The 23,627-nt window shown below is 41.3% G+C and overlaps 1 protein-coding gene across 4 annotated transcripts; it reads right to left on the reverse strand.

Annotated features, from left to right (window-relative positions):
* Positions 1–651: 651 nt before the first annotated feature.
* mfge8b (milk fat globule EGF and factor V/VIII domain containing b) lies at positions 652–21,618 on the reverse strand. Of its 4 annotated transcripts, none has more exons than XM_047596385.1 (11): positions 21,411–21,618; positions 14,340–14,462; positions 13,983–14,114; positions 12,816–12,848; positions 7,915–8,028; positions 7,148–7,329; positions 6,718–6,873; positions 6,209–6,353; positions 4,865–5,067; positions 4,620–4,775; positions 652–3,765 (listed from the first exon to the last, which is right to left on the reverse strand). In XM_047596385.1, exons 1-11 carry the CDS (start codon positions 21,478–21,480, stop codon positions 3,622–3,624), a joined length of 1,458 nt encoding a protein of 485 aa, XP_047452341.1. In that variant the 5' UTR covers positions 21,481–21,618; the 3' UTR covers positions 652–3,621. The 4 variants fall into 4 exon arrangements, with proteins under 4 accessions (XP_047452341.1, XP_047452342.1, XP_047452343.1 ...); XM_047596386.1 differs by having other exon boundaries at positions 4,865–5,049; positions 21,411–21,617; XM_047596387.1 differs by lacking the exon at positions 12,816–12,848 and having other exon boundaries at positions 21,411–21,617.
* Positions 21,619–23,627: the final 2,009 nt, after the last annotated feature.

The following is a 23,627-nucleotide window of genomic DNA, read 5'->3' on the forward strand; positions in this document are numbered from 1 at the left end:
GCCTGTAGCTAATTATAACAACCGCAAAATCTAAAAATATTAAAGAAATATCTAGATCATGTGTGTGTGAGAAGGAAAACGATCATCATTCCAACGTATATTCAACCACCAAGGCTCAGGCTGTGCGGAGAAAGGGTTTAAAATGGGAACCAGAGGGGGAACCTGTCACTGACAACAAGTCCACAGGAGATCATTAGTTGTTAGGATTTTACTAACTGAGATATAATCTGAAACAGGAACCATTTCCATTCCACTGCCAACTAAATTTAACCTTCATAGTGTCCCCGACTGAACGTATTTTCATAGGATTGTGTGTCTGAGAGCTTACAGAGGGATTTCTCCACTCAAATGTGACCCTCACAGATTGTAATGAGATGAGGATAAGACGTGCCCTCCTCGGGTGATGATACCTTTAAAAGATTGCAGATTGCAGTGTGCTACATAGAGATTAGCCCCCTGGGGCGTTTAAATGCTAAACAGGCAAAACGACCCTCAGTGCTTTTGGTCTTTTGATCTTCCACCTTTTTAAATGGAAAACAGCTCCAATTAATTCAGAATTACGAACAGCGCCTAAATATTCCATCCAGTAATGGATATAGATTTAATGCCGTTCTATACAAGCAACTGTAATTTACAGCCAAAGCAAACGTGTCTGTTTTTAAATTCTTTGTTTATTCTTCATTTTAAGATACAAAGGCCAAACATAAGGTCCTCTTAGAAACACAATACTGGAATAAAAAAAAAAGAAAAAAAAAAAAGAAGCTTCGAATCCAGTCAAAAGTCTCTGAGGTCAACCGTCGGTACAGCAAGAAATGGAAAAAGAAAAAAAAAACAAAAAAACAAACAAAAATAAAAACATCTATGTCATCAATTTCTTTTGAATCGGTCATAGAAAACCAGAACAGCGGGAGAACAAGATATATCCATATTAACCTCAATGCTGATGAACACCTAGAGAATACTGAAACTTTGTCACCAATAAAGTCAGATTGCTCAACTTAAACTGACCTACACCAGTCAATAAAAAGCATGCAGACGTGGATAACGAGGGCGACTGCTTCAGGAATCGTCTGCGACAATAATAAATATTGTACAGTGTTTGACACCAACATCTATCTGCGACCTCTCAGTGGCACTGCTATCCCCTCATGCATTTTTAAGGATCTTGAATTAATGTTCATTGTTATCAAAACTAACACAGTATAATATTGCACAAGCCCATTATTCATAATTCATGGGGTGGAAAGGTTTAGAGCACTGTGACGGGGCGGCAGAGGCAGATGCTGTGACAGGTCGTGTCACGTCCAGTGGAACCGTTCAAATCAGTTTTAATTCGGTTTCTATTTTACGGTCTTATCAGCCGGGGCGCAGCTTTCAACTGGAGGCATAATGTTGGACCCAAAGTAAAAGATCTGCATCAAACATGAGAATCTAAATACTGAATATTTGCATGTCACATATTAACAATCAAAAAACCCCCCCACACTTTCAAAACTGTTTATTCTAACAAAGACACTGCCCGTTTTCTTTTCTATTTACCTTGACACATAACAATAAATGTGTTTACCGTTTGTTCTTCAACGCACAATACTGTGTTTTTCTTTTTTTTTTAATTCTTTTTTTCAAATATCAGAACACAAACATCAAAGTGCCATAAAAAAAGTGAAACTGGGTGAACACAACTAGAAGCACAGCCAAGTGATCGAGTGAAAGAGTAGCGCTCAGTAGCATTTACTGTACATCAGGAGCAGATCTGCTTTGACCTGACACCGTAACAACCATCGTTCCATTGACAATACTGCTAATTTCTCTAGACAATGAGTAATACACACAACTCCTGAATTATTACTAATTTAATACTGTTGTTCAAGAAAAAAAGTGTAATGTATGATACACCAGTAGCAGTCTGCCAGTAAAAATATGGATCTGAAGTGGTCCAGAAAAGCGTCCAGATCTCGAGTGGTTCTAATATTCACAGATGGTGACGAGAAACCTGGCTTCATTTCATCATCACTGTGAGACTAATTAAGTGTAAACGGACCACGAATACCTCTTTTCTTCAGTCAAATACTTAATGAATTTTCATACACACTTGCAGCCAAAAACTACCATCACATATTTAAAACTTTGGTGGCTAAAACCATTTCTGCCAAAGGTGAAATCATGTTGTGTGGGATGTGAAAACAGCTGTTGTGTACGAGCTTTTTATATCATAACCATTATACTGGCTAATATCCGCAGCATGTGTAAATCTCAATAGCTATTTCCTCAAGAGCAATAAAGTGTCTCTTTCGTGCAACAGTGACCTTAAACTCTTTTTATTCTTTGTTTATCACATCCTGTCTGTCAATGAGGGTGTGTTCTCTGGCTTTAAGATCACATCTGTTTGGCTTCTAAACTGACAGATGTTCACTGACTTATTATGTCTCACAGTTACAGAGACTCGACACGTGTGACTCGTTCTACGTGCGTCTGCGTCAGTGCACCATTTACTGGATCTGTCTGAATAAACCCAGAGAAATGAGAACCTGAGGGTGTGTTAGCACATATCACTTGATGACTTCTCCTTTATTTGTGTCTGTACACAGGTTTGGTAAAAATGTGGAGTTTTTTTGCTGCTGTGTTATTGTCTGCTATTCCCAGATGTTTCAGTGAGTGCTATGTCTACACCTCGGATGTCGAAACTCTAAATTGGCCCAAACTAATGCACAAAACATAAACATAAGGAAACTGAGGATTCGAGTCTCCAAACCACTGCGAGAAATACAAGGAAAACTGTAGCAACACAGTGGGACACTTTGAGATGTTTAGTCTCATATTTTTGCTCAACAAACACAAAGATTCTTGTAAATATTGTTTTTAAATATTAATAACTTGCTATTTTTTTTTAACAAAAACCCTGAAGCACAACAAACAAGATCACTTTTTGTAGAACAATCCTGCCAATATATTAATACTTTTTTCTTTTAATGTGCAGACACCATTTTTGTTGAAGAAAAATAATCTGCCATGCATCTCAATGTATCCTCTAAAGATAGGTACGATAAAGATAGATAAGATAATATCTGTTCTGTGTCTTGAGGGGAGATCAAGTGTTTGGTTAAAGGACGTGTGCAAGCTGTTTTGTGGAGCTTATGTACATCACCAGCCGTGGGTCTTGGAGGTTCAACGTTCCAGGTAGAAGTGATTTAGGATGAGAATCCAGGCAGCACCAACTGATGCAGCAGCAGTCTTGTTACCCCTGACCTCTGACAAAGGGATGAAGAAGTCATCATCTTAATTTTACACGGTGGAATGAGATCTGACTCCAACTCTGCTTCTCGAAATGCCAGAGATTTAACTGAGGTGAGAAGATGAGTGATCTCTTCAGGAAATGAAATGAGGAGACACATGTGAGTGTAGCTTGATAAGGGTCCTGGTAGCAGTGGCTAGGGGTAACAACTCACACCCCTGACCAGCCAGGGTATTTGGTGGTGGTGTGCTGCTCTGGTGTTTGCTGCCCCCTAGGGCTGAGAGCAAGGCAGTGCAGGTGTGGCTCAGGAGGAATAAGGGAAGAAGGGAAGAGGAGGGGGAAGGAGGTAGAGAAAGGAGGAGGTGGGAGCAGGTGCGTCTTGGGCGGCGCTACTCGTCACAGCCCAAGAGCTCCATTCGCAGGGTGATGTGCTCGTGCCAGTCCCACGGCAGGATGCGCACATATCGGCTGTAGAAAGGTGGTTCAAAGATGTTCTTTTTGTGAACATTGTTGTCACTGTTGCCCGGGAAGATCTAAACAAAGGAAGACCATCAGTTAACAAAAGTCTGCTGTACACATCATGGTACTATAATACTATGAATGATTAGTTGTATTTAGAGCTGAGACCATCTGTCCTATGTTAATACCTTTTTTTACATCTGTGCAGAATTTCATTATAAATTACCTGCTGTACCTGCCAATTAAAATACTCCTAACAATAATGAATCATTTTAAAGACAAACAGATTGTGTACTGATACTACAAACCTTTTAGGGGTTAGTTCTTCCAGATATTTTTAAGTTAAGAATATGAAAACAAGCAAAGGCCTCGGTTTTTCTGTAATGGGTTATTTAGGTCTTTAGTCCCAGATGCACAAGTGAAAAGCAGAACATCTTAAGTTAACTGACAACTTCATAAACCGTTGCCAACATCAGCCCTTAAAATGAGCCATAAACTAAAACCGTTTCATGTATTAAATCAGAGGAACTCTCACTGTGCTGCATGCTTCATCCAATGACTTAATTTGGCCAGCTGCTCACATCTGGCTAACAAATTGATTTTGGATGCACTATGAATGAATGCATACAGAAAACCGCCAGCATAATTGGCTCCAGGTGTGTATAAAAGTACAGACATAAGCCCAACGATTAGCCTTGGTTTACTGGGAATACAAAAGAATATATTCTTTGAACCAAATGAGTGATTCATTTAAGTCTTATGTTTTATACATTAATTTGTTTACAATTTTTTTTCCATATATCACTCAACATTTTCACATAAAGGACTGTATGTTCTTTGTGAGAGTGTATTCCTTATTTGTATTTATATATTTATATTATGTCATATAAAGAATGAATTTGTTTTTTTCCTGTGCTTCTGGACTAACCTTGTCTGTCTTTGTGGTCTCGTCCTTCACTATAGTCCAGGACTGTCCGTCATCACTGTGGGCTACTTTGAAGGCTGTGACAAACTGGATGGTGCCAAAGTCTTTGGCCCCTTGTGTGATGATTCCTGTGATCTTCCTTGGAGATTTCAAGTCCACCTGGGGACAAAAAAAAACAGCAATTTTACAAAAATAGCCCGTGACAAACTACAAAACAACAGCCAGTCTGGCCCGTCCTCCTCTTCTACCTGCAGCCACTCGGATCGTGAGTTGGTGGCGGCCGTCCAGGCGTTGGTCTTGCCCTGTTTGTCCAGCCGAGCGTAGTGAGGGTGCCAGGTGAAGGCCTCTATGCCCCAGGTGCGGAAGGTGCTGGAGGCCGAGATCTGGCGGTCGGTCACCAGTCGGGACTTCATGCCCATCGGTTCGGAGCAACCTGAAGTGTTTGAATACACTGTGAAGGTGAGACCAGTTGGAGAGGAAGAGAGAGGAAAAAAGAGGAATGGAAAGAAAAAGAAAGAACTTATGATGGACAGGGGACGGACAGGAAGCGGCCCAAGCCAGCCAAAGACGTGAAGCAACAAACGTGATGACGTGGAGGCAACAGATACAATTGACAGTGATGTGGCATACGTGTGAGGGTACAGCAATAAATGTGCAGTTATAGTTTAGCTGAGGTTTGAGAAGGAATCCAACAGCACCTTCAAGTTTTTGTTTCCACCATCTGGGATTCAAGGTAATCACATCCACATTAAGTTTTCAGTGCATGAAGAATACAAATTTCACTTGTGAAGCTGTATAGGCTTGAAACTTTGGATCACACTGAGTTTGGGTTAGTGGCGAAGCTCAGCATGCAGGCCGGACAAACAGAGGGTCAAAACTGCATGAAAAATGTTAAGCTGTACAGTTTCAGTGTGAAATCACAACCAAAACAACACATTTTGGTTGTGATTTACTGTTGACTGACAGGTGCCCGCTAAACTACACATAAAAGAGAGAATCATGCATAATCTGAGAAGCAGCATGGCAGAAGAAACACTGATCTGACAAGTGAGACAATTATCAGGAGAGGCAAACATCTGACCAAAGATCCACACTGGTTTACAATAAAAAGGAGAAGCAAGATGAACAGATGTTTGCAGCAATACAGAAAACTTCAAAGAACCCAGCCTTCTGGGCTGACGATGTTTAGATGACGAATATGACCAGAACAGTATGTGCACTAAAAAAATATTTAACTCATTAGCATGTAGTAGGCTGTAAAACATATATATCATGTAGTTTTAATAAGTTCTTCAGGGATTGTCTAGCAATGGACAGCACAGAGCTACATTCAAAGATAGTAAGCTGTCAGTGTGACATCCTTTGAAACAGGATCACTCACTGAGTTCAGGACTGAAAATAATTAGTGAGGAAACATGAGCTGAATGCTGGCAGATATAAAGTCTGTTGAGTTTTTCTTCCAAGAATCACTTCTTCCAGTTGGTGTCTGGACGTGAGAAGCTTATTTTAATTACTGACAGACATTCACATAATGAAAACCAACAGTGTGTCCAATGCATGTACATGCAGTATGTGTATGTGTGTGAGTTTACCGTTGAGCTCACAGCCCACCAGCTCCACGCGCAGGGTGCAGGCCTTGCGACACACAACAGGAACAATGCGAATGTACTGGGCGATGATTGGAGGGTCAAACAGGTTGGTCTTGGTGCCGTCATTGTCCAAATTTCCAACAAATACCTATGAATGAGGGAGGAGTTACCCAGGATTGCAATAACTAAATGTAGAGCTGGAGTGAACACAGGTATGTCGGCTGCAGTGTTGTTTGTTATGTAGTAACTGTAACTAGTTACGCTGGCCATCAGTATTGCCACTCTTCAGGCAAATTCATGACATATTGTGAATAACCTTATTTCTCCATTTCCACTGCAAAGGCGCCACAGTATAGAGTAAGCGTGATCAGAGTCACTGCTCCCTCTAGTGGTTAATTTATATCTTAAACGAACGATCCATATGGAGGATTTATCAAAAGATCAAGGAGCAATAAATCAGCTTAGAAAAGACTAATGGCCAACAGTTCTGTGTATAAGTTGTGTCTCCTTACGTGGTCCTTCCTCTCTCCCTCTGCCCTGTACATGGTGTACGTCTTGCCATCCAGACTGGAAGCCACCTTGAAGGCCTTGATGTACTCAGCTGTGCCCATGCGGCTGGCACCCTGTGTCACGATGCCGGTCATGCGCATCTTCCTTTGCATGTTGATCTGGAAATGTGAACAGAGATGACAGAACAATGAATTCCACTCTTTGTAAATTATGTGCAAGAAGTGAAATAGTTCTCCAGTTCTAAAACTTTACATAAATATGTGCTAATCAGTACATTTCTTGTGTGAATTATATCTGTTCCAAATTTCACTGTCTCCAGACCTCAAGGCCTAAACATCTCCATCCCTCATCACCTTCTAACTTTTGTTATCAATCCACCAAATTAATTTTGCAATCGCCCATATTTCACTGTAAATGTACTGTTGGCCTCACTTCGATCCATGGGTTCTTGTCATGTGCAGCTGCACTCCAGGCATTCACCAGCCCCTTGTTGTGGAGACGTGCAAGCTCAGGGCCCCAGCGCTGCAAGCCCAGCAGGCTGTAGCGGACGGATGAGGCAGAGATCTGGGACTCAGCGATGCCCCCTCCCTCCATTCCAAGCAGAGAAATACAGCCTGAAGATGAGAGAGAATGAGGCATCACATTTTACCGCTGAGATTACAAACTTTACATACAAAACCTTTTCAGAAGGACTCGTGGATATAATCGCATTTCTTTCAATATTTAACTAAATCTCCTATGACTGTATGGGAATTTTTAGGATGGTCACATACACAGGGACAAATACACATTCAGTCATGCATGTGTATGTGTGTGCGTTAAACCTTTATTGGTCTGCGTAAAGCATAAAATTGTGGATGCAGAGCACTGAATCAGCTTAATTGAATAAAGTATTGATTCCTCATTTGGAACAGGCTATCTTTATACTGTGTATTGATCATCCTAAAACCCAGCAGCTTGGCTCCCATCCCAACACTTTCATCTCTTAAAAGTCTTCTTTCCACTGCACTTTCCTCAATTACAGTGTTTCTATTACACTGCCATTAGTACACCATTATACAGTGTATGCATAGCCTACGAATGAGATGCTTTTTACTCATCCATGTGAAAAGGACGAATTGATCACAACTCTGGTTTCAGCTGCGTTTCCTTTGTGTGAGAGTATTCTGTAATAAGGAGAGCTTGTACATCACACTTACGCAAGGTGCAATGTTTCCCTACGTAAGGGGAAGGGCAGTGGCATTTGAAATCTCCCTCCAGGTCTCTGCAGGTCCCACCATTCTGACACGGCTGGCCAGCACAGTCATTTACATCTGCAGGGAGATGAATCACACAGTCACTTAGTGTAATAAAACGAAGAGAGAAGACCAGTCAACTGTTAGATTGCAGGCAGTCTGAAAGCAGATTACAGAGAAAAGTGTGAGTGAATTACATGTCATGTTAGAGAGACGGGCTTTTATATTTCTTCATCTGCTTTACAGGGAGGTTAACTGAAGCCAAGGCATTAAGACTGGAGCTGTAGTGGAGGGAAGGTTAGTGAGAGTAGCTTGTTTCTTGTTATGAAGGTATGTGGTATCAAAGGACCATCTGGACCAGGAGATCACACGGTGGCAGTTTCCAAGACAAACTTTAATAAATGAACTCTACAAGTAAAATCCAAACACCAATGGTGCCTAAAGCAAACAGGAGAGGGACCATTTCAGTGCAGTGTGTATTGATTCCCTTGTCATGTTTTTGTATCACCTCTTGATGGCGCCCTCAAACACTATCCGTTCAGCTGGAGCAGATGAGTCAGAGCGAGGAAACGAATCACAGAATGAAACAGGACTAAAATCTTTTTCATCTCTCACCACCAAGAACTGTCAGTGTGACTAAACCAGCTTTGAACGTGCACTATATTGACCACATTCGCAAGGAAAAGGCACAAATTAAGCATTTTGACGACTTCACATCAAAATGGAAATGTGGCCAATCTCTTGAGCTTTAAACCTTAATGGTTGTTATTATGGAAGCAGATGCACGCAAACAAACCAGGCACACCGATGTAATGTTTCTAGCCAACAAACACACACATGGCAGCATCTCCCTGCCCACATGCTCTCTCTATAAATAGCTCTGTGTCCTAACAATCATCTTCTCACGTCACAGGAGGACTGTAGTACTTCTGAAATGTGCATCCAAACTCTGGATAGTGAGAACCACTGCCATGGCACTTTTAAATCACAGCGCACATTTAACAGTCTTTTTCAAGCTGTAGAATCAGCTGAGAACTCTAAACATCAAGGTCAATGTGTAAGTTTTCAGTTGAAGCTGTGACCAATTTACAGTTGTGGAATAATACGCTGGCAGCTACAGCTGTCTATATCTAGATATGCTGATATATTCATGCTTGAGGAACATTACTTGTTAATTAATTGTGAATAGCTGCAGTGTTGGTTGGTTGCAGGTTGGTTAAGAAGCTGTCTGAGCCAAATGTTGACAAAGCCATCTTCCCAAATGACCTACTACAGCAAATCAGCTGCTAATTAACAAAAACTCAAGTCCTGTGGTGAGTCAGATGGTTCCCGTCTCTCTCCTCTAAGAGGATTGAGAACAAGGAGGGCCACACTGCTTGGTCAGCTCCAGCCTCTAATCCCTTCATCAGACAACTGTGAGACAGAGGTGGGTCAGTAAGGTCAGGTAGGCCAGGTAGTGGAACAAGAGGATGTATTATGACTTGCATGAGGAATGTAATACATGCATCTATCACATTTATGCTTTAGGAAAAACAGGTCAGTTGTCCATGGACTGTATCCAACACACTGTAGTGGGTCTAATGGAAACAGCACGCGACCACAATTTACAGTGTCAATATCTATTGCAGCATGAAGCGAAAACCAATGGAAATCTCATGTGGTTGGTATGAAACCTGACCCTGATCAATGCAGAGCCAAGGTCAGCTAGCAGCGCATGTGGTAATGAGCGAAGCCATCTTCATCCGGATCTGTGCTCCAGCTGGCAGGATTTGCTGCCAGCCTGCATCTGTGTTGCTGCCAGAGAAATGTAGATGTTGTCTTGCAATATACTTTGTTCTCTACACCTCACAGTGCGAGTCCTCGCAAGCCAGCAAGGTACTCAGGTTACAACTTACAAAGTTTTTTGAAAGTAAAGCAACTGTGATTTTTATAGTTCAACAGTCACAATTCTCTGTAACATGGCAAAGAGCATCTCATTCTACTGTATTAAACACTAAATATATTAACCTTTTCTTTTAACTTTTTGAACAAAAAATGAGAAATGGTTAGAATGGAGGACTAACTTTGCTTCTGTACAACAATGGCAATATGAAATGAGTAAATTACATATTTTGGTACAGCAACCAAATGGTTGCTCTAAACTCCAACAGCATTATTAAATACAAAGACTTTCCAGATGTGTTCTTTTCTCTGCACTGTGGACCAGACTGGCTGAAGTACACCAGGGAGTGCCCGTAGAAACCAGAATAGATCTAATCCTGCTCTTTCTGTAGGAGGTATGCATAACTCTCACATGAAATTTCTGATGTCATGAAGTATATTTACCATGAGCATTAAACCCCATCTGCAGCATTTCAACATTCATTTTGTTGCATTTCTGCAGTTTGTACTGCATATTTAACGTTACTGTAACATCACCTCAACAGTCCCTGTATTTGTTTAAACAGTCTGGATACACTGTAAGCTTTTTAACTATTTTTTAAAACAGACACATACGGAAACAAAGTCATGAGTTCACACCCTGGTGGCTGAAAAAAATAAAATAAAATAATAAATAAAAGAGCTGGAAGTTCGATGGACTTCATTGCATTGTTTACGCGTATATGCAAAAGTGGTTAGTTTGGTTTCTGATGAGTAAAGTATTCAATGTTTGACTTGTTGAAAAAGTCAAACACGCTGGAAAATCTGTCCCAAATAAACATATAATTTTAGTTTAGCCAGTCGTTTTATATGAATGCACCTTCTGTGGTTAATTGTGACTACACCTCTTATTAGTCTGTTGCTGTTTTCATGTTGATGTTTACCTGTGAGGGTTCAGCTTCTCTAGTTAAAACACCTGACACCTGTTAGAAAGCACTAACCTGACAGATCAATGGAACGTGTTTAACACAGACAATAGTAAAACAGATTTGTATAAAGAACTTAGCACAAACTCACACACACACACGTACTGTATATATGTGCACACACACGCCCTTTATTCCAATGAAGCCCAGTCTGCCCACACAACCACATCCTGGGAGGAGCTGAAAACTCTCCCAAAACAACTGACAGATCAGCACACTCATACACACACACACACCCCTCTGGTGACTTCCAAGAAGTTGAAATCATTTCTTTTATCTGTTCTGAACATCCGCGATTTAAATACGATTAGCGAAGGAAGACTCCTTCTACCCTCACGCTTTCCATCTCTCTGCTTTGGCCTTAAGTGAACAGCTATTGGCATCCCAACCACTCTCCCTCCCTCATTCTCTGCATCTCCAAATCTGAGCCCCCCTCCCCAGTGCGCACACACTCCTTCAAGGCAACCCATAAAGGCTTTTAGGCCAATTTGACAGGACAGTCTGAGGTGCTGCAGTCAGACTTGAGTAGTGAGTGTGACATTGTCAGGAGGGCAGACTTAATTCACCGGTTCCGCCTCCATGTTCACTTTTCGCCTGGCAACAGTAGCAGCACTGACGTTGCCAGCGCTCAGCGTGGACCGCCACTTTCTGTTGGCTACGCTGGCATGAGGGATGAACCATGTGTGTATGTGTATGCTAAATAGTCTGTATATGAGAACATGAGCTGTGTGGGGTTGTTCATGTGGGATGTGCAGCACACACGTGATTAAGCTTTTTCCAGCAGAGATTTTCTCTGCTTCTCAGAGGAATGTCAGTTCTTTAAAGGAAATAAAAAAATACGTTTGGACGCAATTAAACATTTAAATTATTTCCCACAACAAAGACAAAATCTTGAAAAAAAATTTACATCGTGCCTAATTATTCCATCCATAACTTTCACTTATTCTATTTATAGTACAGGAGATGCACTGATTTGTGTAAAAACAACATCATCTTCTATATGTGGCTCCACTCTGGCTCTGAGTTAGTCTGTTCTCTGACTAAAGCCAATCAAAGGCTCCCACACAACCATGCAGCTGATCGGCGCAGAGAGAGCCCGGACATTTTTAAATATTTTATTTCTGAAATATTTGTTCCATATGAATTGTCAAGTGTGAAATAAGAGCGAGGATGTTGGCAAAATGTTTAAATACACTACGCCTCCCCGGGCTCGCAACATTCGCGGGTTTTCTAGAGCCTGTCTCCTTCTGTTTCACACAAACCATAGGAGCTGGCTGCGATGATACTCATTTCTTGCCCACACAGACACACACACAAATCAGAGAGCACTTAAACTGTCACAACAGACATCAGTAGCTGTAAAAGCAGAGGGATCTCCTTGACCCAGAATTCCTCAAGGGGGTTTTCATAAACCAACATGGTCAAATAAATCCCCCTCATCATTATCCTTGAGCCATTTCTTAATTAGTGTAAATGCCTGCTCTGTGGAGAGAGGGCTCTTACTCTGGCAGCTAGGTTGAGATGCCAAATGAAGTGTAAATGTATGGATTTTGATGAGCTGTGATTTGTGGTTTCCAGTGCTCACAAACGCATAACTAAGCCATATTTTTAGAGTTAAATTAAAATGTTTGGACCCTAAATATATTCTGGGTATTGTGGATGTATGTGTGGCAGGAATACGAACAGTTTCACTAAGATGTGAAAGATAAGATGAGGCATTAGTGACAGAAGAACAGGATCCAACTTGTCCAGGTGGGTGGGCTGATTAAAAGGTGGTATATCTAATGCTGACTTCGCTGTTATCATTTAACTGTCCTTGACTCAAAAATAACTCCTTGTTTCAGACTTGGAGATAGTGCTGAACCCGGTGGTTTCCTGTAGGCGAGTGTGTGTTGCATGGAATTTCTCAGCCCCGCATGCAGCTAAGAGAACAGAGAGCACCTGGATCCAAGAAGGAAAAGAGACAACAGAGCAAGATGCACACACCATACTCTTCTCAGGTCCCATTTAAAATGTTACCTTTTTTGGAATTTAAATCTGCCCCTTGGACACCTAGGATAAAAAAGCATATATGATAAATTGAAAAATACACTTGAGCTCTTTCAAAATGCCCCACTTGATTCTTGCTAAATGAGTTTTCTGTGCGCACTTGGCCACTGTTATTGTACTGCCTTCTCCTGCAAACAGTAGCCATCTGTCTCTGTGTGCAGGGCTGGAGGCAGTTGGAGGAGCACAGCACACGTGCCCAACGTTGCCTCACTCTCTAAGGCTGACCCTGATTGAACCAACCTGGTCAGAGTGACGTACAGATGAAGCTCCCATAAGGGCAGCAGCTGTGTGTCTGGTGGCCAGCACTCACAGCAGCTGTCGACATGTTGTGCCAAGCTACCAAGATAAACAGGGACCACGTTATATTTGTCAATGAATGGTAGGGGAGCATACACTGATCAGCCACATCATTAAAACCACTGACAAGTGAAGTAAACAACTTTGACCGTCTTGTGACAATGCAGTGTTCTGCTGGGAAACGTTTGGACATGGCATTCTTGCGGGTATTACTTAGACATGTACCACCCACCTAGACAAGACCCCCCCCCACCCCATAGCAATGACACTCCTTGAAAACAGCAGACATCCCCAGCAGGATGCAGGCTGACACAGGAACACACACAAAAATGCTTTAGGAGCAACTAAATAAACATTTTGCACAAGGTGGCCTCCGAATTCACTGGATCCCAAACTGATCAAGTATTTGTGGGATGATCCACAGAGGCCCCTCCCCTCAACCCATAGGACCCAAAGTCACCCTCAGAAGGCCCATGTCCATTCTCTGATGAGTCACAACTGTTTTGGAGGCACAAGGGAGACCTACACAATATTAGGAAGGCGGTCATAATGTTATGACTGATCGGTGTATATCTCTAGGTGGTACGAGCCTATCCACAACCCTGAGAAGCTTTCATGTGATCAGTATTCAAGATGTTCTGAAGCAATCGGACACAAAAACTGAGGTCAGTCAGGAGCAACAGGTAATAGCACATTACACATGTCTTCTATGGTTAAGGTGTTTTCAATACTCAGTCAGACCAGTCTTTATGACCCCACGGCAGCACTAAATGATGTGAAACACTTAAACCTTTTGATTAGATATTGTTATAAAGCTCTGAAAAGAGAGCACAGACTTACTGTTCTGGCAATGAACACCTTCAAAGCCCGGCAGGCATTTGCAGACGTACTCCGTGAACATGTCACCTCGGCGGGACTGGCCAGTTGGCTCACAGGTGCCATCATTCTTACATGGGTTTGGATGGCAGGGCCCTTTTAGATGAGAAAAAGAGTCAAGTTTTACAGAGATTAAGCAGTGCTGTATAGAATCTTTTCTGAAATTGGTTTTCCAGTGCCAATTTTCAAAAGGAATCTATTTTTTTCTCCCCAGCAACGAGCACAAATATGAGGTTCCTCTGTCTATACCATCATTCTGTAATGAGCAAATCTAAGAAAAAAGATGTTAGACTCTATATTGACCTCAGCCGTGTGGCTTACCAGTCTCAGTCTCATTGCAGGTTTCTCCAGAAAAGCCATCAGGGCAGATGCAGATGAATGGTGCTCCAGCCCCGGTCACACAGGTTCCACCATTACTACACACATTCACCTTACAGTAGTCACCTGCAGAGAGAGGAGGGAGTAACAGGTTGAGAACAGCAGGACTTTTCATTGGTAAGCAAAGAGTTTAATCTAAAGGCTGAAAAAAGATCCCAAAACGCACAATAAAAAGTATTTATCATTTTTTTCCCAATTCAACTCTTCCAGAAAAGGCAGCCAGAAGAAATGTTGTGCAAGAAGGACATACTATAAAAATGAAACACAATCATGTTTGACCCAGCTCTGACTTCAGTCTGTACTTCACATTCATAAATTCTGAAATTTACAATGTGTCTGACTCCTGACACACTATTCCAGACAGGAAGAGGGAAATCAGAAGAAGATGAAAACTTCACTTTCATTGCACACAATTTACAACGAAATGTTATTTTGTCAGCTGGAGGTCAGGTGTTCATAAAGGTAATAAGTATATATAAAAATATGGGGTGTGAGGGGCTTTTCACAGCCATGGGAAGGAAGCTGTGCTTGAGTCTATTGGTGGGGGCCCTCATGACTAAGTCTGCCAGAGGGGAGGCTGCTGATCAGGGAGTGACCTGGCTGAGTAGTTTTGTCCTTCTCAATGCTTGTTTATTCTGTGTTGGGCCTTTTTTTTTTCCATTTATTTTTTATATTCCGATCATTTTCTGACGGTTTTCAACGGCAGCGAAACACGTCGTCTCCTGTTCTTACATTAACCACTCCATCCCCTTGTTGTGCTGCAGAATGAAGAATAAACAGCCTGCTGCCGGTTGGGTGTGATGGTCTGAACAGCTGACTAAGCCATCACTACAGTGTAAACACAACACAAACACTAGATGCTTCCACCAGCATGCAACTGCTGCCCGGCTTGAACCTGAAAATCTGGCAGCTTTCTGTGCACAAGGAAAATCACGTGACAGAGCCCTAGGTAGAGGAAAAGTAGATTTTCTGCTCTTTTGAAACTATGACAACGATGCTTATCTGTGTCATTTCAATAAGCCACCACAGATCTTTAAAAACAGCAAACCTCAGGACTTTATATAAGGCTTGAACAATAAAACACATGATACCAATAATCTGCACATGCATGCTGGAAAGGAACATCAAAATTATACCCATATATACAAACTGTGACACTTGAATAGATAAGAATAATGTGGAGGAAGTAAATAATTCAGAGTCTCTTAACACCCGAGAGGACATGGTTGTTTAAAGCTAACACTTATCATTTAGATAATTGTTGAGGTAATTGAGGTTGGACCCCAACTGTGAAATTGGTGGTTTAAAAATCACAGTGTCTGTCATATGGGCTAAAAAGGAGCTCTGACCCTGTTTTTTAGAGGTTTGGGGGGGCGCCCTATCTCATACAAATCAGACTCGAGGGACTGGAGAAATATTTTTTTAGCCTTCTATAGTAAAGAAAATGGGCATGTTAGTTATGCTGAGGGTATAATTCTTGAGCCACAAGGCCACAACTGAAAATGGCCTTTAGGAGAAACCTATAAACATATTGTGCATTGCTATGTCCTCTCCATCTTTCTCTCTCACACACATACATCTTCTCTTCCTTCAAAAGCACTTGGGGATGAGAGCGTTCCGAGTGGTTAATTAAGGTCGAGCACTGGCAAACAGTACAGTACTAGCTACTCCTCAGAGTGGGTTAAAGGATTAAAAATGAAGTTACAGATTAACAGGCTCTAGTTTATGAACTGCACTTAGCGGTTCCATTTTAAACTTGTGAATCATTCATCAGCTATCACAGAGATGTAGGGGGGTATTTCCATCAAATTATCTGAGAGACAAGAATGAATAGGTGCATTCTGCAAACCTCCTGTTAGGCTGTTTACCATCAACTGCACTTCCCATGAATGTCCAGTGTTATCAGTGCTGTATCCATTATCACTGCTCCTGAGGTCTTTCACATCTCGGGGGATTCTACAAGCCTTGCCTGGCACCATAAGCACATCCTTATCCAAAACTTACTGCCTGTTTATCTTTGGGGAGGAACACATCCTCCCTTCCTTCACTGGCAGACGGCTCCCTTCAGGAAACTCTTACAGTGCAAAAAGATAACAATCCAGAACAAGTTATTAAAAAATGTAAACAGACCAACACATCTCATGGTCGCATTTTGTTTTGTGGGGTTTCTTTATTTAAATAAACATACTCTGGCGCTGCGACTTTCCATATTTGTCATTGCCTTGATAAGGGGAGAAAAGGTCATGACAACACTTAATTGGAGCCATCTGAATAAAAATAGAAGAAAAACAATACACCACACTTTGTTTAAATTTCAATGTGAACATTGTTAGTAATCTCAGACTGAAGGCACCCAACTGGTTTTACAGAAGAAATTAAATTAGTGATGTATCAGCGATGGTGGACTACACCAGCGTCATCTTTATAAATTCTACCACTGTTTGTGACAGCCAGATTTTTGTTAAATGAAAGGGGAATGAAAATTGCGTTTCTACTCCGTTTACTCTTATTCACAGTTTATATGAAATAGAATGAGAATAGAAAGCGTGCAGGGTATATACAAAATATAAATTGAAAATACACAGATTTATGCTGCGCAGTCGTCACCCCATTTACTGTAAACCAGGGAGACCAGAAACCATAGCCTTGTTTTTTCCTCTTGAACTGCTGCTGTTGACAAATGTGGTTTCAGATAAGCCTACGTTTATATATCACGGGAAATCTTGGGCAGTACTTTCCTTTTACTTTGGGAAATGCCAATGTGAAAGTGGGCTGACTAAAATGGGACTTTAAACTTGGACAAATGCGATTCGAGTGAGAGATATATGTATGAAAAAATACACGTTTAGTAACGCTGGGTAAATAAACTATTTTAGGCCTTGCAGGTCCTCACATAAGGAAATCCCCCAAATTGCAGTAGCTATTTAAAAACACATGAATTACAAGCAGGTCACTGGTTGTCTGACTTCTACAGGATTTTCTTCCCATTCTGTATGCAATCCCATTATTACGAGACCCACAATGAAAACAATCTTGGCATGTGAATGACATCTCTATTTGCTTTTTGTTTTTTTGTGGCTGAGGACTTGTAAGCACAGGTTCAGTTCAAAAAAAACATCACAAACAATATCCCTTTTTATCATATTAAGACTTAGCTATTCATCTGAATAACTAATCAGACTCGTGGAAGGGAGCAGACACAACTATGGCAAATTTGCAACATTTTGTAACGTTGTAGACAAGACACTTTATACACACTTGTCAAAATCCCAACAGCACTAAAAGCGCCCAACATGGTGTCCCACTTTGCCCTAACCACAGTGACAGATTAGGAAGGTATGTGGAGTTATGTTTGGCAGGAAAAGCTGTCTCCACAGGGTATTGTGTTTTTCTCACTCACTTATGAGTCATGGTCTGTGCCTTTCCCATGATGCCTTAGCCGCCTGAGAATGAGGTTCAAATACCAGACCAAAAACTTAGGGCTCTTAGAGTTAGCTTTACATAATGATTCAATCTCCAATGTGACACAACCAGCGTTTGTGCAAGGTCATTTCAGGACAAAATGGTTGGGGGTAGAGTACTTGAGGACCATGAAAATAAAGAGTCGCTGGTTCATGGAAATAAAATATTATATTAGACAGCAGTGAGAGGGCTAAACATGATTTCTGGGGGCTGCTGCGTTTTAGAGAGGGTTCATTGACATATTTTCTGCTGATTTATTTTGCAGTACCAAAATTCAGTGACCTGCAGTAGTGAACCACACTTGTTGCAACCACCAAATAAACCAGATTGACACTTTAAGAGTGGACTGAGGAAGTGATTAGTGTCATGAGCTCTGTTAAAGTATGAGGGGTCAAGGGAAGGCAGGCAAATGAACCTGAAGTCAGTGTGTTGGAAACTTTTTTTGATGGACACAGGTCGAGTTGCAATGTCACTGAAGAGTACATACAAAATATACAATATACATAAACGTGTGCATCTGTGCACATGTCTGATGTGTCCTCGGGCCTGAAAACAGTAAACACTCTGCTCTGTCACGCAAACACCGGCAGACTGGGGCATATAAGCTAGCAGGCAAGTATGGGAACTCAGTGTTCCAGAAACACAACAAAGTATGATTACGTCACACAAACACATCCAGTCGTTCTTAAAACTACTAAGGATGTACTTAAGTATAACAAGAAGGCCTTCAGTTTTCATCTCGTCCGGTGGGCTGCCACTACTGAGCAGCTGACCTCTGATAACCCGAGCTGATTCGGTATTAAGATCAGAGGGACTGCAGCTGCAGGTGAGCTTTCAGTAATCTGCAACTGCTTCTCCAGAGCACAGCCATCTGCTGCTCCAAAAAAACAACAACAACAACAACAACGAAGACAAGAAACTAAAAATAAACACAAGAGTCACGCATACATAAAAAAAAGAAGAAGAACTGGATAAGAAATAGAGATGGGAAATGTGTCACACAGTCTCAACAGAGTTGTACCTATAGTTACTGACACAATTTAGTAGCTTTTCTCTGACTGTATGAACACAAACATTTTGTGTGAACATCTCTTGTTCTTGGATTCAAGTACTGCCAATTCTCCCCTTGGTTCAGCATTAGAGCTCACTAGACAGTGTGTAAAATATTCAGTATGGCAGATTGTAAAGTGGGGCGACACTAATAAAACATCCCAAATTAGAATATATTCCATACTGCAATGAAACATTGATTAAGGAGGTCATTCAAGATTCAGATGGAATAATACAGCCTGTCCTGTCCTGAGGGATTTGGAATGAAAAGTTATAAAGTCATCACCGCTGTACAAAAAACCCAACACAGGCAAATGATGATCTAGACTTGACAATAGAACACACACATTCAGAAACTAATCTGACCTTTATTTTCCCTATTAAGTGATTACTCATTTTGGCAATTAATTATCAGTCAGTAATAATTTACTTGCTAATCATTTTGGTTCAAATCCACTCTTTGGTTTGGAGTTTTAGGGTTTTGATGTCTCATACTAAACACTATATAAAAAAAATCCAAAAATGCAAACATAAAATGGCATGATCTGACTTTATATTTGAACAGTGGAGAAGAAACATTCTCATGCATTAGCAGGAAAGTAAATAAATTATTGATAACTGACTGATTTCTGACACTGGCCAGTGACCGTCTCACACACTTAAACCCTGTCTTAAGCCAACAAGCGATTTTCACCAATCTCAACAGAGATTCACCTGCCTACATGCACAAATTTTACACATACACACTCTCAAGCAACGCTATTGGTCCAGCGCCTGGCTATATTTAGCCCTGGTTCACTCAGCTACCCTAAGTGGTCTTGTTGTGAGAAAAGACTGCCTCAGCCCTGACACAGTACACCATTTTTCACTTCTCTCCCCTCATCAGCTAACGGGTAAGACAAGCGAGCTACAACCGGCTGAATTGAACCAAATCACATAAAACACAGGAGAAAATATTTATGCCCTGTAAACATTTGGCATGACGCAGCAGCAACAAGTCCTCCCCCCCGCCCCCGACTCTCTGGCAGTGTGGACAAGTCTCAGTTGTGTTTCGGGGTGGAAGTTCATGGGCATGTCTGCGTTGGCGACTCTATCCGGAAAAATGACTCAACATTGTGGTCAGGGTAACCACACCTATTCCTCACTGCCGTCCCGTCCCATAGATCCGTGCAACAAACATAAAACACGTTTAATTCGCACATTACAGTATACAAGTGGTACGGAGAAAAGAAAAAGAAATAAAGTGTTAATCAATAGCTTGAGCAGCCTACTTTTAGTGTGTTAGAAAATTACAGTTCTCTAGTTAAAAAAAAACAAAAAAAGTATAAAAAAATAAAAACACCTGCAATGATTTCCAAGCTGAACAAATCTCCTGCTGTCTCCTAATGAAGCCACACACTTGCGTGAACAGCTGGCAGTGTGCTTGTCAACATAGCTTATCAACACAACCACCGGAAAGAACTCACACGCAAAGGTACAAAGGATGGCTTAAAATCTCATTTAATAATGCTTTAAACGTCTATTTTAGTCACTTCCAAATCAACCTGTGAAAGTCAGAAAGTAAACCTGACCTCTGAGCATCAATCCCTAAGGGGGGAAATGACAATGGTTGGTTGTTTGTCAGCAGAAAAGAGTCACAAGTCTTAATGAATTATCTGGCATCCGTCTTTCACATACCACTAACCAAAGTTATGAATTCTCCCATCTGTTAAATATGCAAAGGGTGGAATAGGAACATTTTTGAGTTTGGAAAATACATCATCTTGCCATGAAAAACACTTGTGTGGCTTCTGATTCCTTTTTCCTCAGAGTGTGCGTTCAGAAATGGAGGCCGGGAGTCAGGCCATTTTACCCTTTGTCCATCGGCCTAAATGCGTTTGATGCATGGAAATGCAAACAAAGCCAGGCGCCAATGGCATGAGGTTAACATCGGAGGAGAAGAATAGCCAGCTTGTATGTGTCCTGCTTCTTGAAAGCAGTCACTCGGCACAAAATGGCCTTTAGGCAATGATTCTTAGTCTGACTTTGACTTAACAAGAAGGAGAAGAATGATGATGATGATACCATGATATCATAACGATTTTTTAATGTTATGTTATGGAATTAACAAACATATAATCCTGCAGTTTCAGATAAAAATGCGCTCTCTCCACATTCCCACACGTCCTGTCCACTTACTCAAGAGACTCTTGAACTTATGCCCGTCGCTCCGTTAATGACACGGTAAAACTGACGGTGCCACTTGCGCCAGGTGTTAAGTCATCACATAGAAAGCACCCTTATACACACTGACATAAAATTAATAAAACACACACCGAAGTGTACAGTAAAACAGTTGCAATATGTATCACCACATATAAAAGAGGACAAAAGACGGAAGACAAAGGACAACTTTGTTGTCCACCGTTTGTTGTGCACCGTCTGAGACATCAACGGTCCGGGACGTTTACGGCGGCGGCGGTTTAAACAGCAAACAAAAAAAAAAACATGAAGGCAACTCACCGTTCACCGCGAAGACTAGACAAGCTGTGAAAAGTTGCAGCCAGAGGAAAAAACGCGCCTGCTCCTTCATAGCGTCTGCTCTTGTCAGTCGTCACTTCGCTGTAGTTTGTAAGTTAAACAGACGGCGGTATGGAGGTCTCGAGCCTGGGGTCTGGATGTTCTGGACGTTGTGTGTGCTCGCGCGGCTCTAAACTCCCAGGCAGCAGCCGAACTGAAGAAGCACGTGCGCCTCAGCTCTCACCCAATCGCGGCCTGGCATTTAATTGTAGCTCCGCCCCCTCCGTCACTCTGTTGTTGAACAACAACGAGCAGTCAGTCAGTGAGGGTGGTGAATTACCTTGGAAACAAAGGAGGCTCTTGTTATTAACACACAACATTAAATCCAATAACTTGATTAGGATCTTTAATATTAAATCCTTGAGAGGAAAATAATTGCTCCACTGCTCTGGTAATTGCGGTACCATATACTCAAGAAGCCCAAGAATGACCCAATAATTGAATGTGCCCATGGGTTCTACCTGAAGAACCTATTATCTTTATTTTTATCATAACTATGTGTCAAACAATAATGTAAATAATAATAATAATGTGTCAGGGACAAGTCACCTACAGCTGCTCCTTCCCTCAGGGGTTCTATGGGGTTTTATATAAAATTTCAGCTCATTGCATTATTTCCTATGAGAGTTGGGGGGCACCACATGCAGAGCAAAAAGAAACAAATGATTGAAACTGAATTCACAAGGTGGACTTCAGAACAACCCCAAATGAATAATAATGATAAAAAAGTGAACCTGCTAACAGGTTTTCCACACAAAAATGTGATGATACATTAGTGTTGCGTTCACATCTTCTGCCACCATCTGACAAACAAAGCAGCACTAGGAGCCTTATTTTCCTCATCATCTCCACCATTGATAGATGGACACACATTTCATGTCCACCACCACATGTCCAATACTGTTATAACATGTGAAATTGTATTTCTCATGTGATGTCTTCACTGGGCAATGCATATGTCTATTTTATCCTTTGCAAAGAACACATGTGAAAGACCCAACACGTCTTAAAAACCACTTGAGTTTCTTTCTGTTTTATCAGAAACATAAGCCCATCTATACGTAAATTCTACATGTGATAATTGATGGGCTGGTTATGGAAGACAAACTGAGAAACTATCATGGGGCCCCAGACCACAGGGAACCCAAAGAACCCTAATTTCATTTTAGTTGTTTATACATTTTTAAAACTGTATATTAAACATCCTAAATTAAAGTTATTTTAGTCTAAATTTCATATATGCTTACGAGCAGAGCAAATGAGCAGTGTTCTGATAGGAGAATCACTGTGCGTGTGTTTACTTGGCTTAATGTAGTCAAACAGCAGGTCAATGTGGCACTTGTCTTTAATGTCATGTCTTGGTGAGCCCCAACTCACTGTTGGCCTATTCTTAAAAACGTTCTGGGAAAATTCCCATGGTGGCTCCATGCATGAAATCCTTCTCTGAAATCAACACAGATCAAGGCGAACCAAAAGGTTCATATGTGGGCGTACCTTGAACTGAGATCCAGCAGTGGGTCAGAGTAGATTTCTGTGCCATCCGAAAGAGTGGGGGTGAGGCGAATTAATGAGATTGAGTTCGAGAGCGGTGTCAAGGAGTGTCAGACCTTTTTAATCTCTGAATCTTTCGCCTCAGTTATCTCCTATGCAGGAGTATGACTTATCATTGGTTGGTTATCTTGCTCAAAATCTTGGAGACAAAGCTCAATAGTACGACAGTTGCATGATAGCTAACTTCAGAATACAAAATACCTACATAATGGCAGGCCTGGGGAGTATTCTTCTGACTCTCTTTACATATCTTATGGGACACATTTAACAGAGCAGCAACACTAATCACAGACAACCTCTGCACACAACTGGCTGTGTGAAACCTATCCTTGTTACAACAGTGTGATTTAAAAGCAGTTTAAAGCAATCAAGCTCACTTGGCAACTTGTTAATAGAAGAGACTCCTAGTCTTTAATGCCCCATTCTCACCATATCTCCTTCCCTTTCTCACATATGTTTAGATCAAATGCAGATATATAGTGATGTGTCTGACTTGAAACAGTACTGTGCCACAGCCCTTCCTCTCACATGCTGAGCCGAGGGAAAAAATCCTTTCCCGAAATGACCTTTACACATCAAAGCTAAATCTCAGGCTATATGGAGTGATAC

This window comes from Mugil cephalus, chromosome 10, assembly GCF_022458985.1.
Source record: "Mugil cephalus isolate CIBA_MC_2020 chromosome 10, CIBA_Mcephalus_1.1, whole genome shotgun sequence".
Lineage (NCBI taxonomy): Eukaryota > Metazoa > Chordata > Actinopteri > Mugiliformes > Mugilidae > Mugil > Mugil cephalus.

Excerpts from the sequence above, each read along its gene's own strand:
- mfge8b (XM_047596385.1), bottom strand. The coding sequence starts at position 21,480 with ATGAAGGAGCAGGCGCGTTTTTTCCTCTGGCTGCAACTTTTCACAGCT. Across the intron at positions 5,068-6,208 it reads GGTGGGCTGTGAGCTCAACG|TGTATTCAAACACTTCAGGT; the intron begins GTAAACTCACAC and ends TCACCTTCACAG. Across the intron at positions 3,766-4,619 it reads AGACCACAAAGACAGACAAG|ATCTTCCCGGGCAACAGTGA; the intron begins GTTAGTCCAGAA and ends TCCTTTGTTTAG.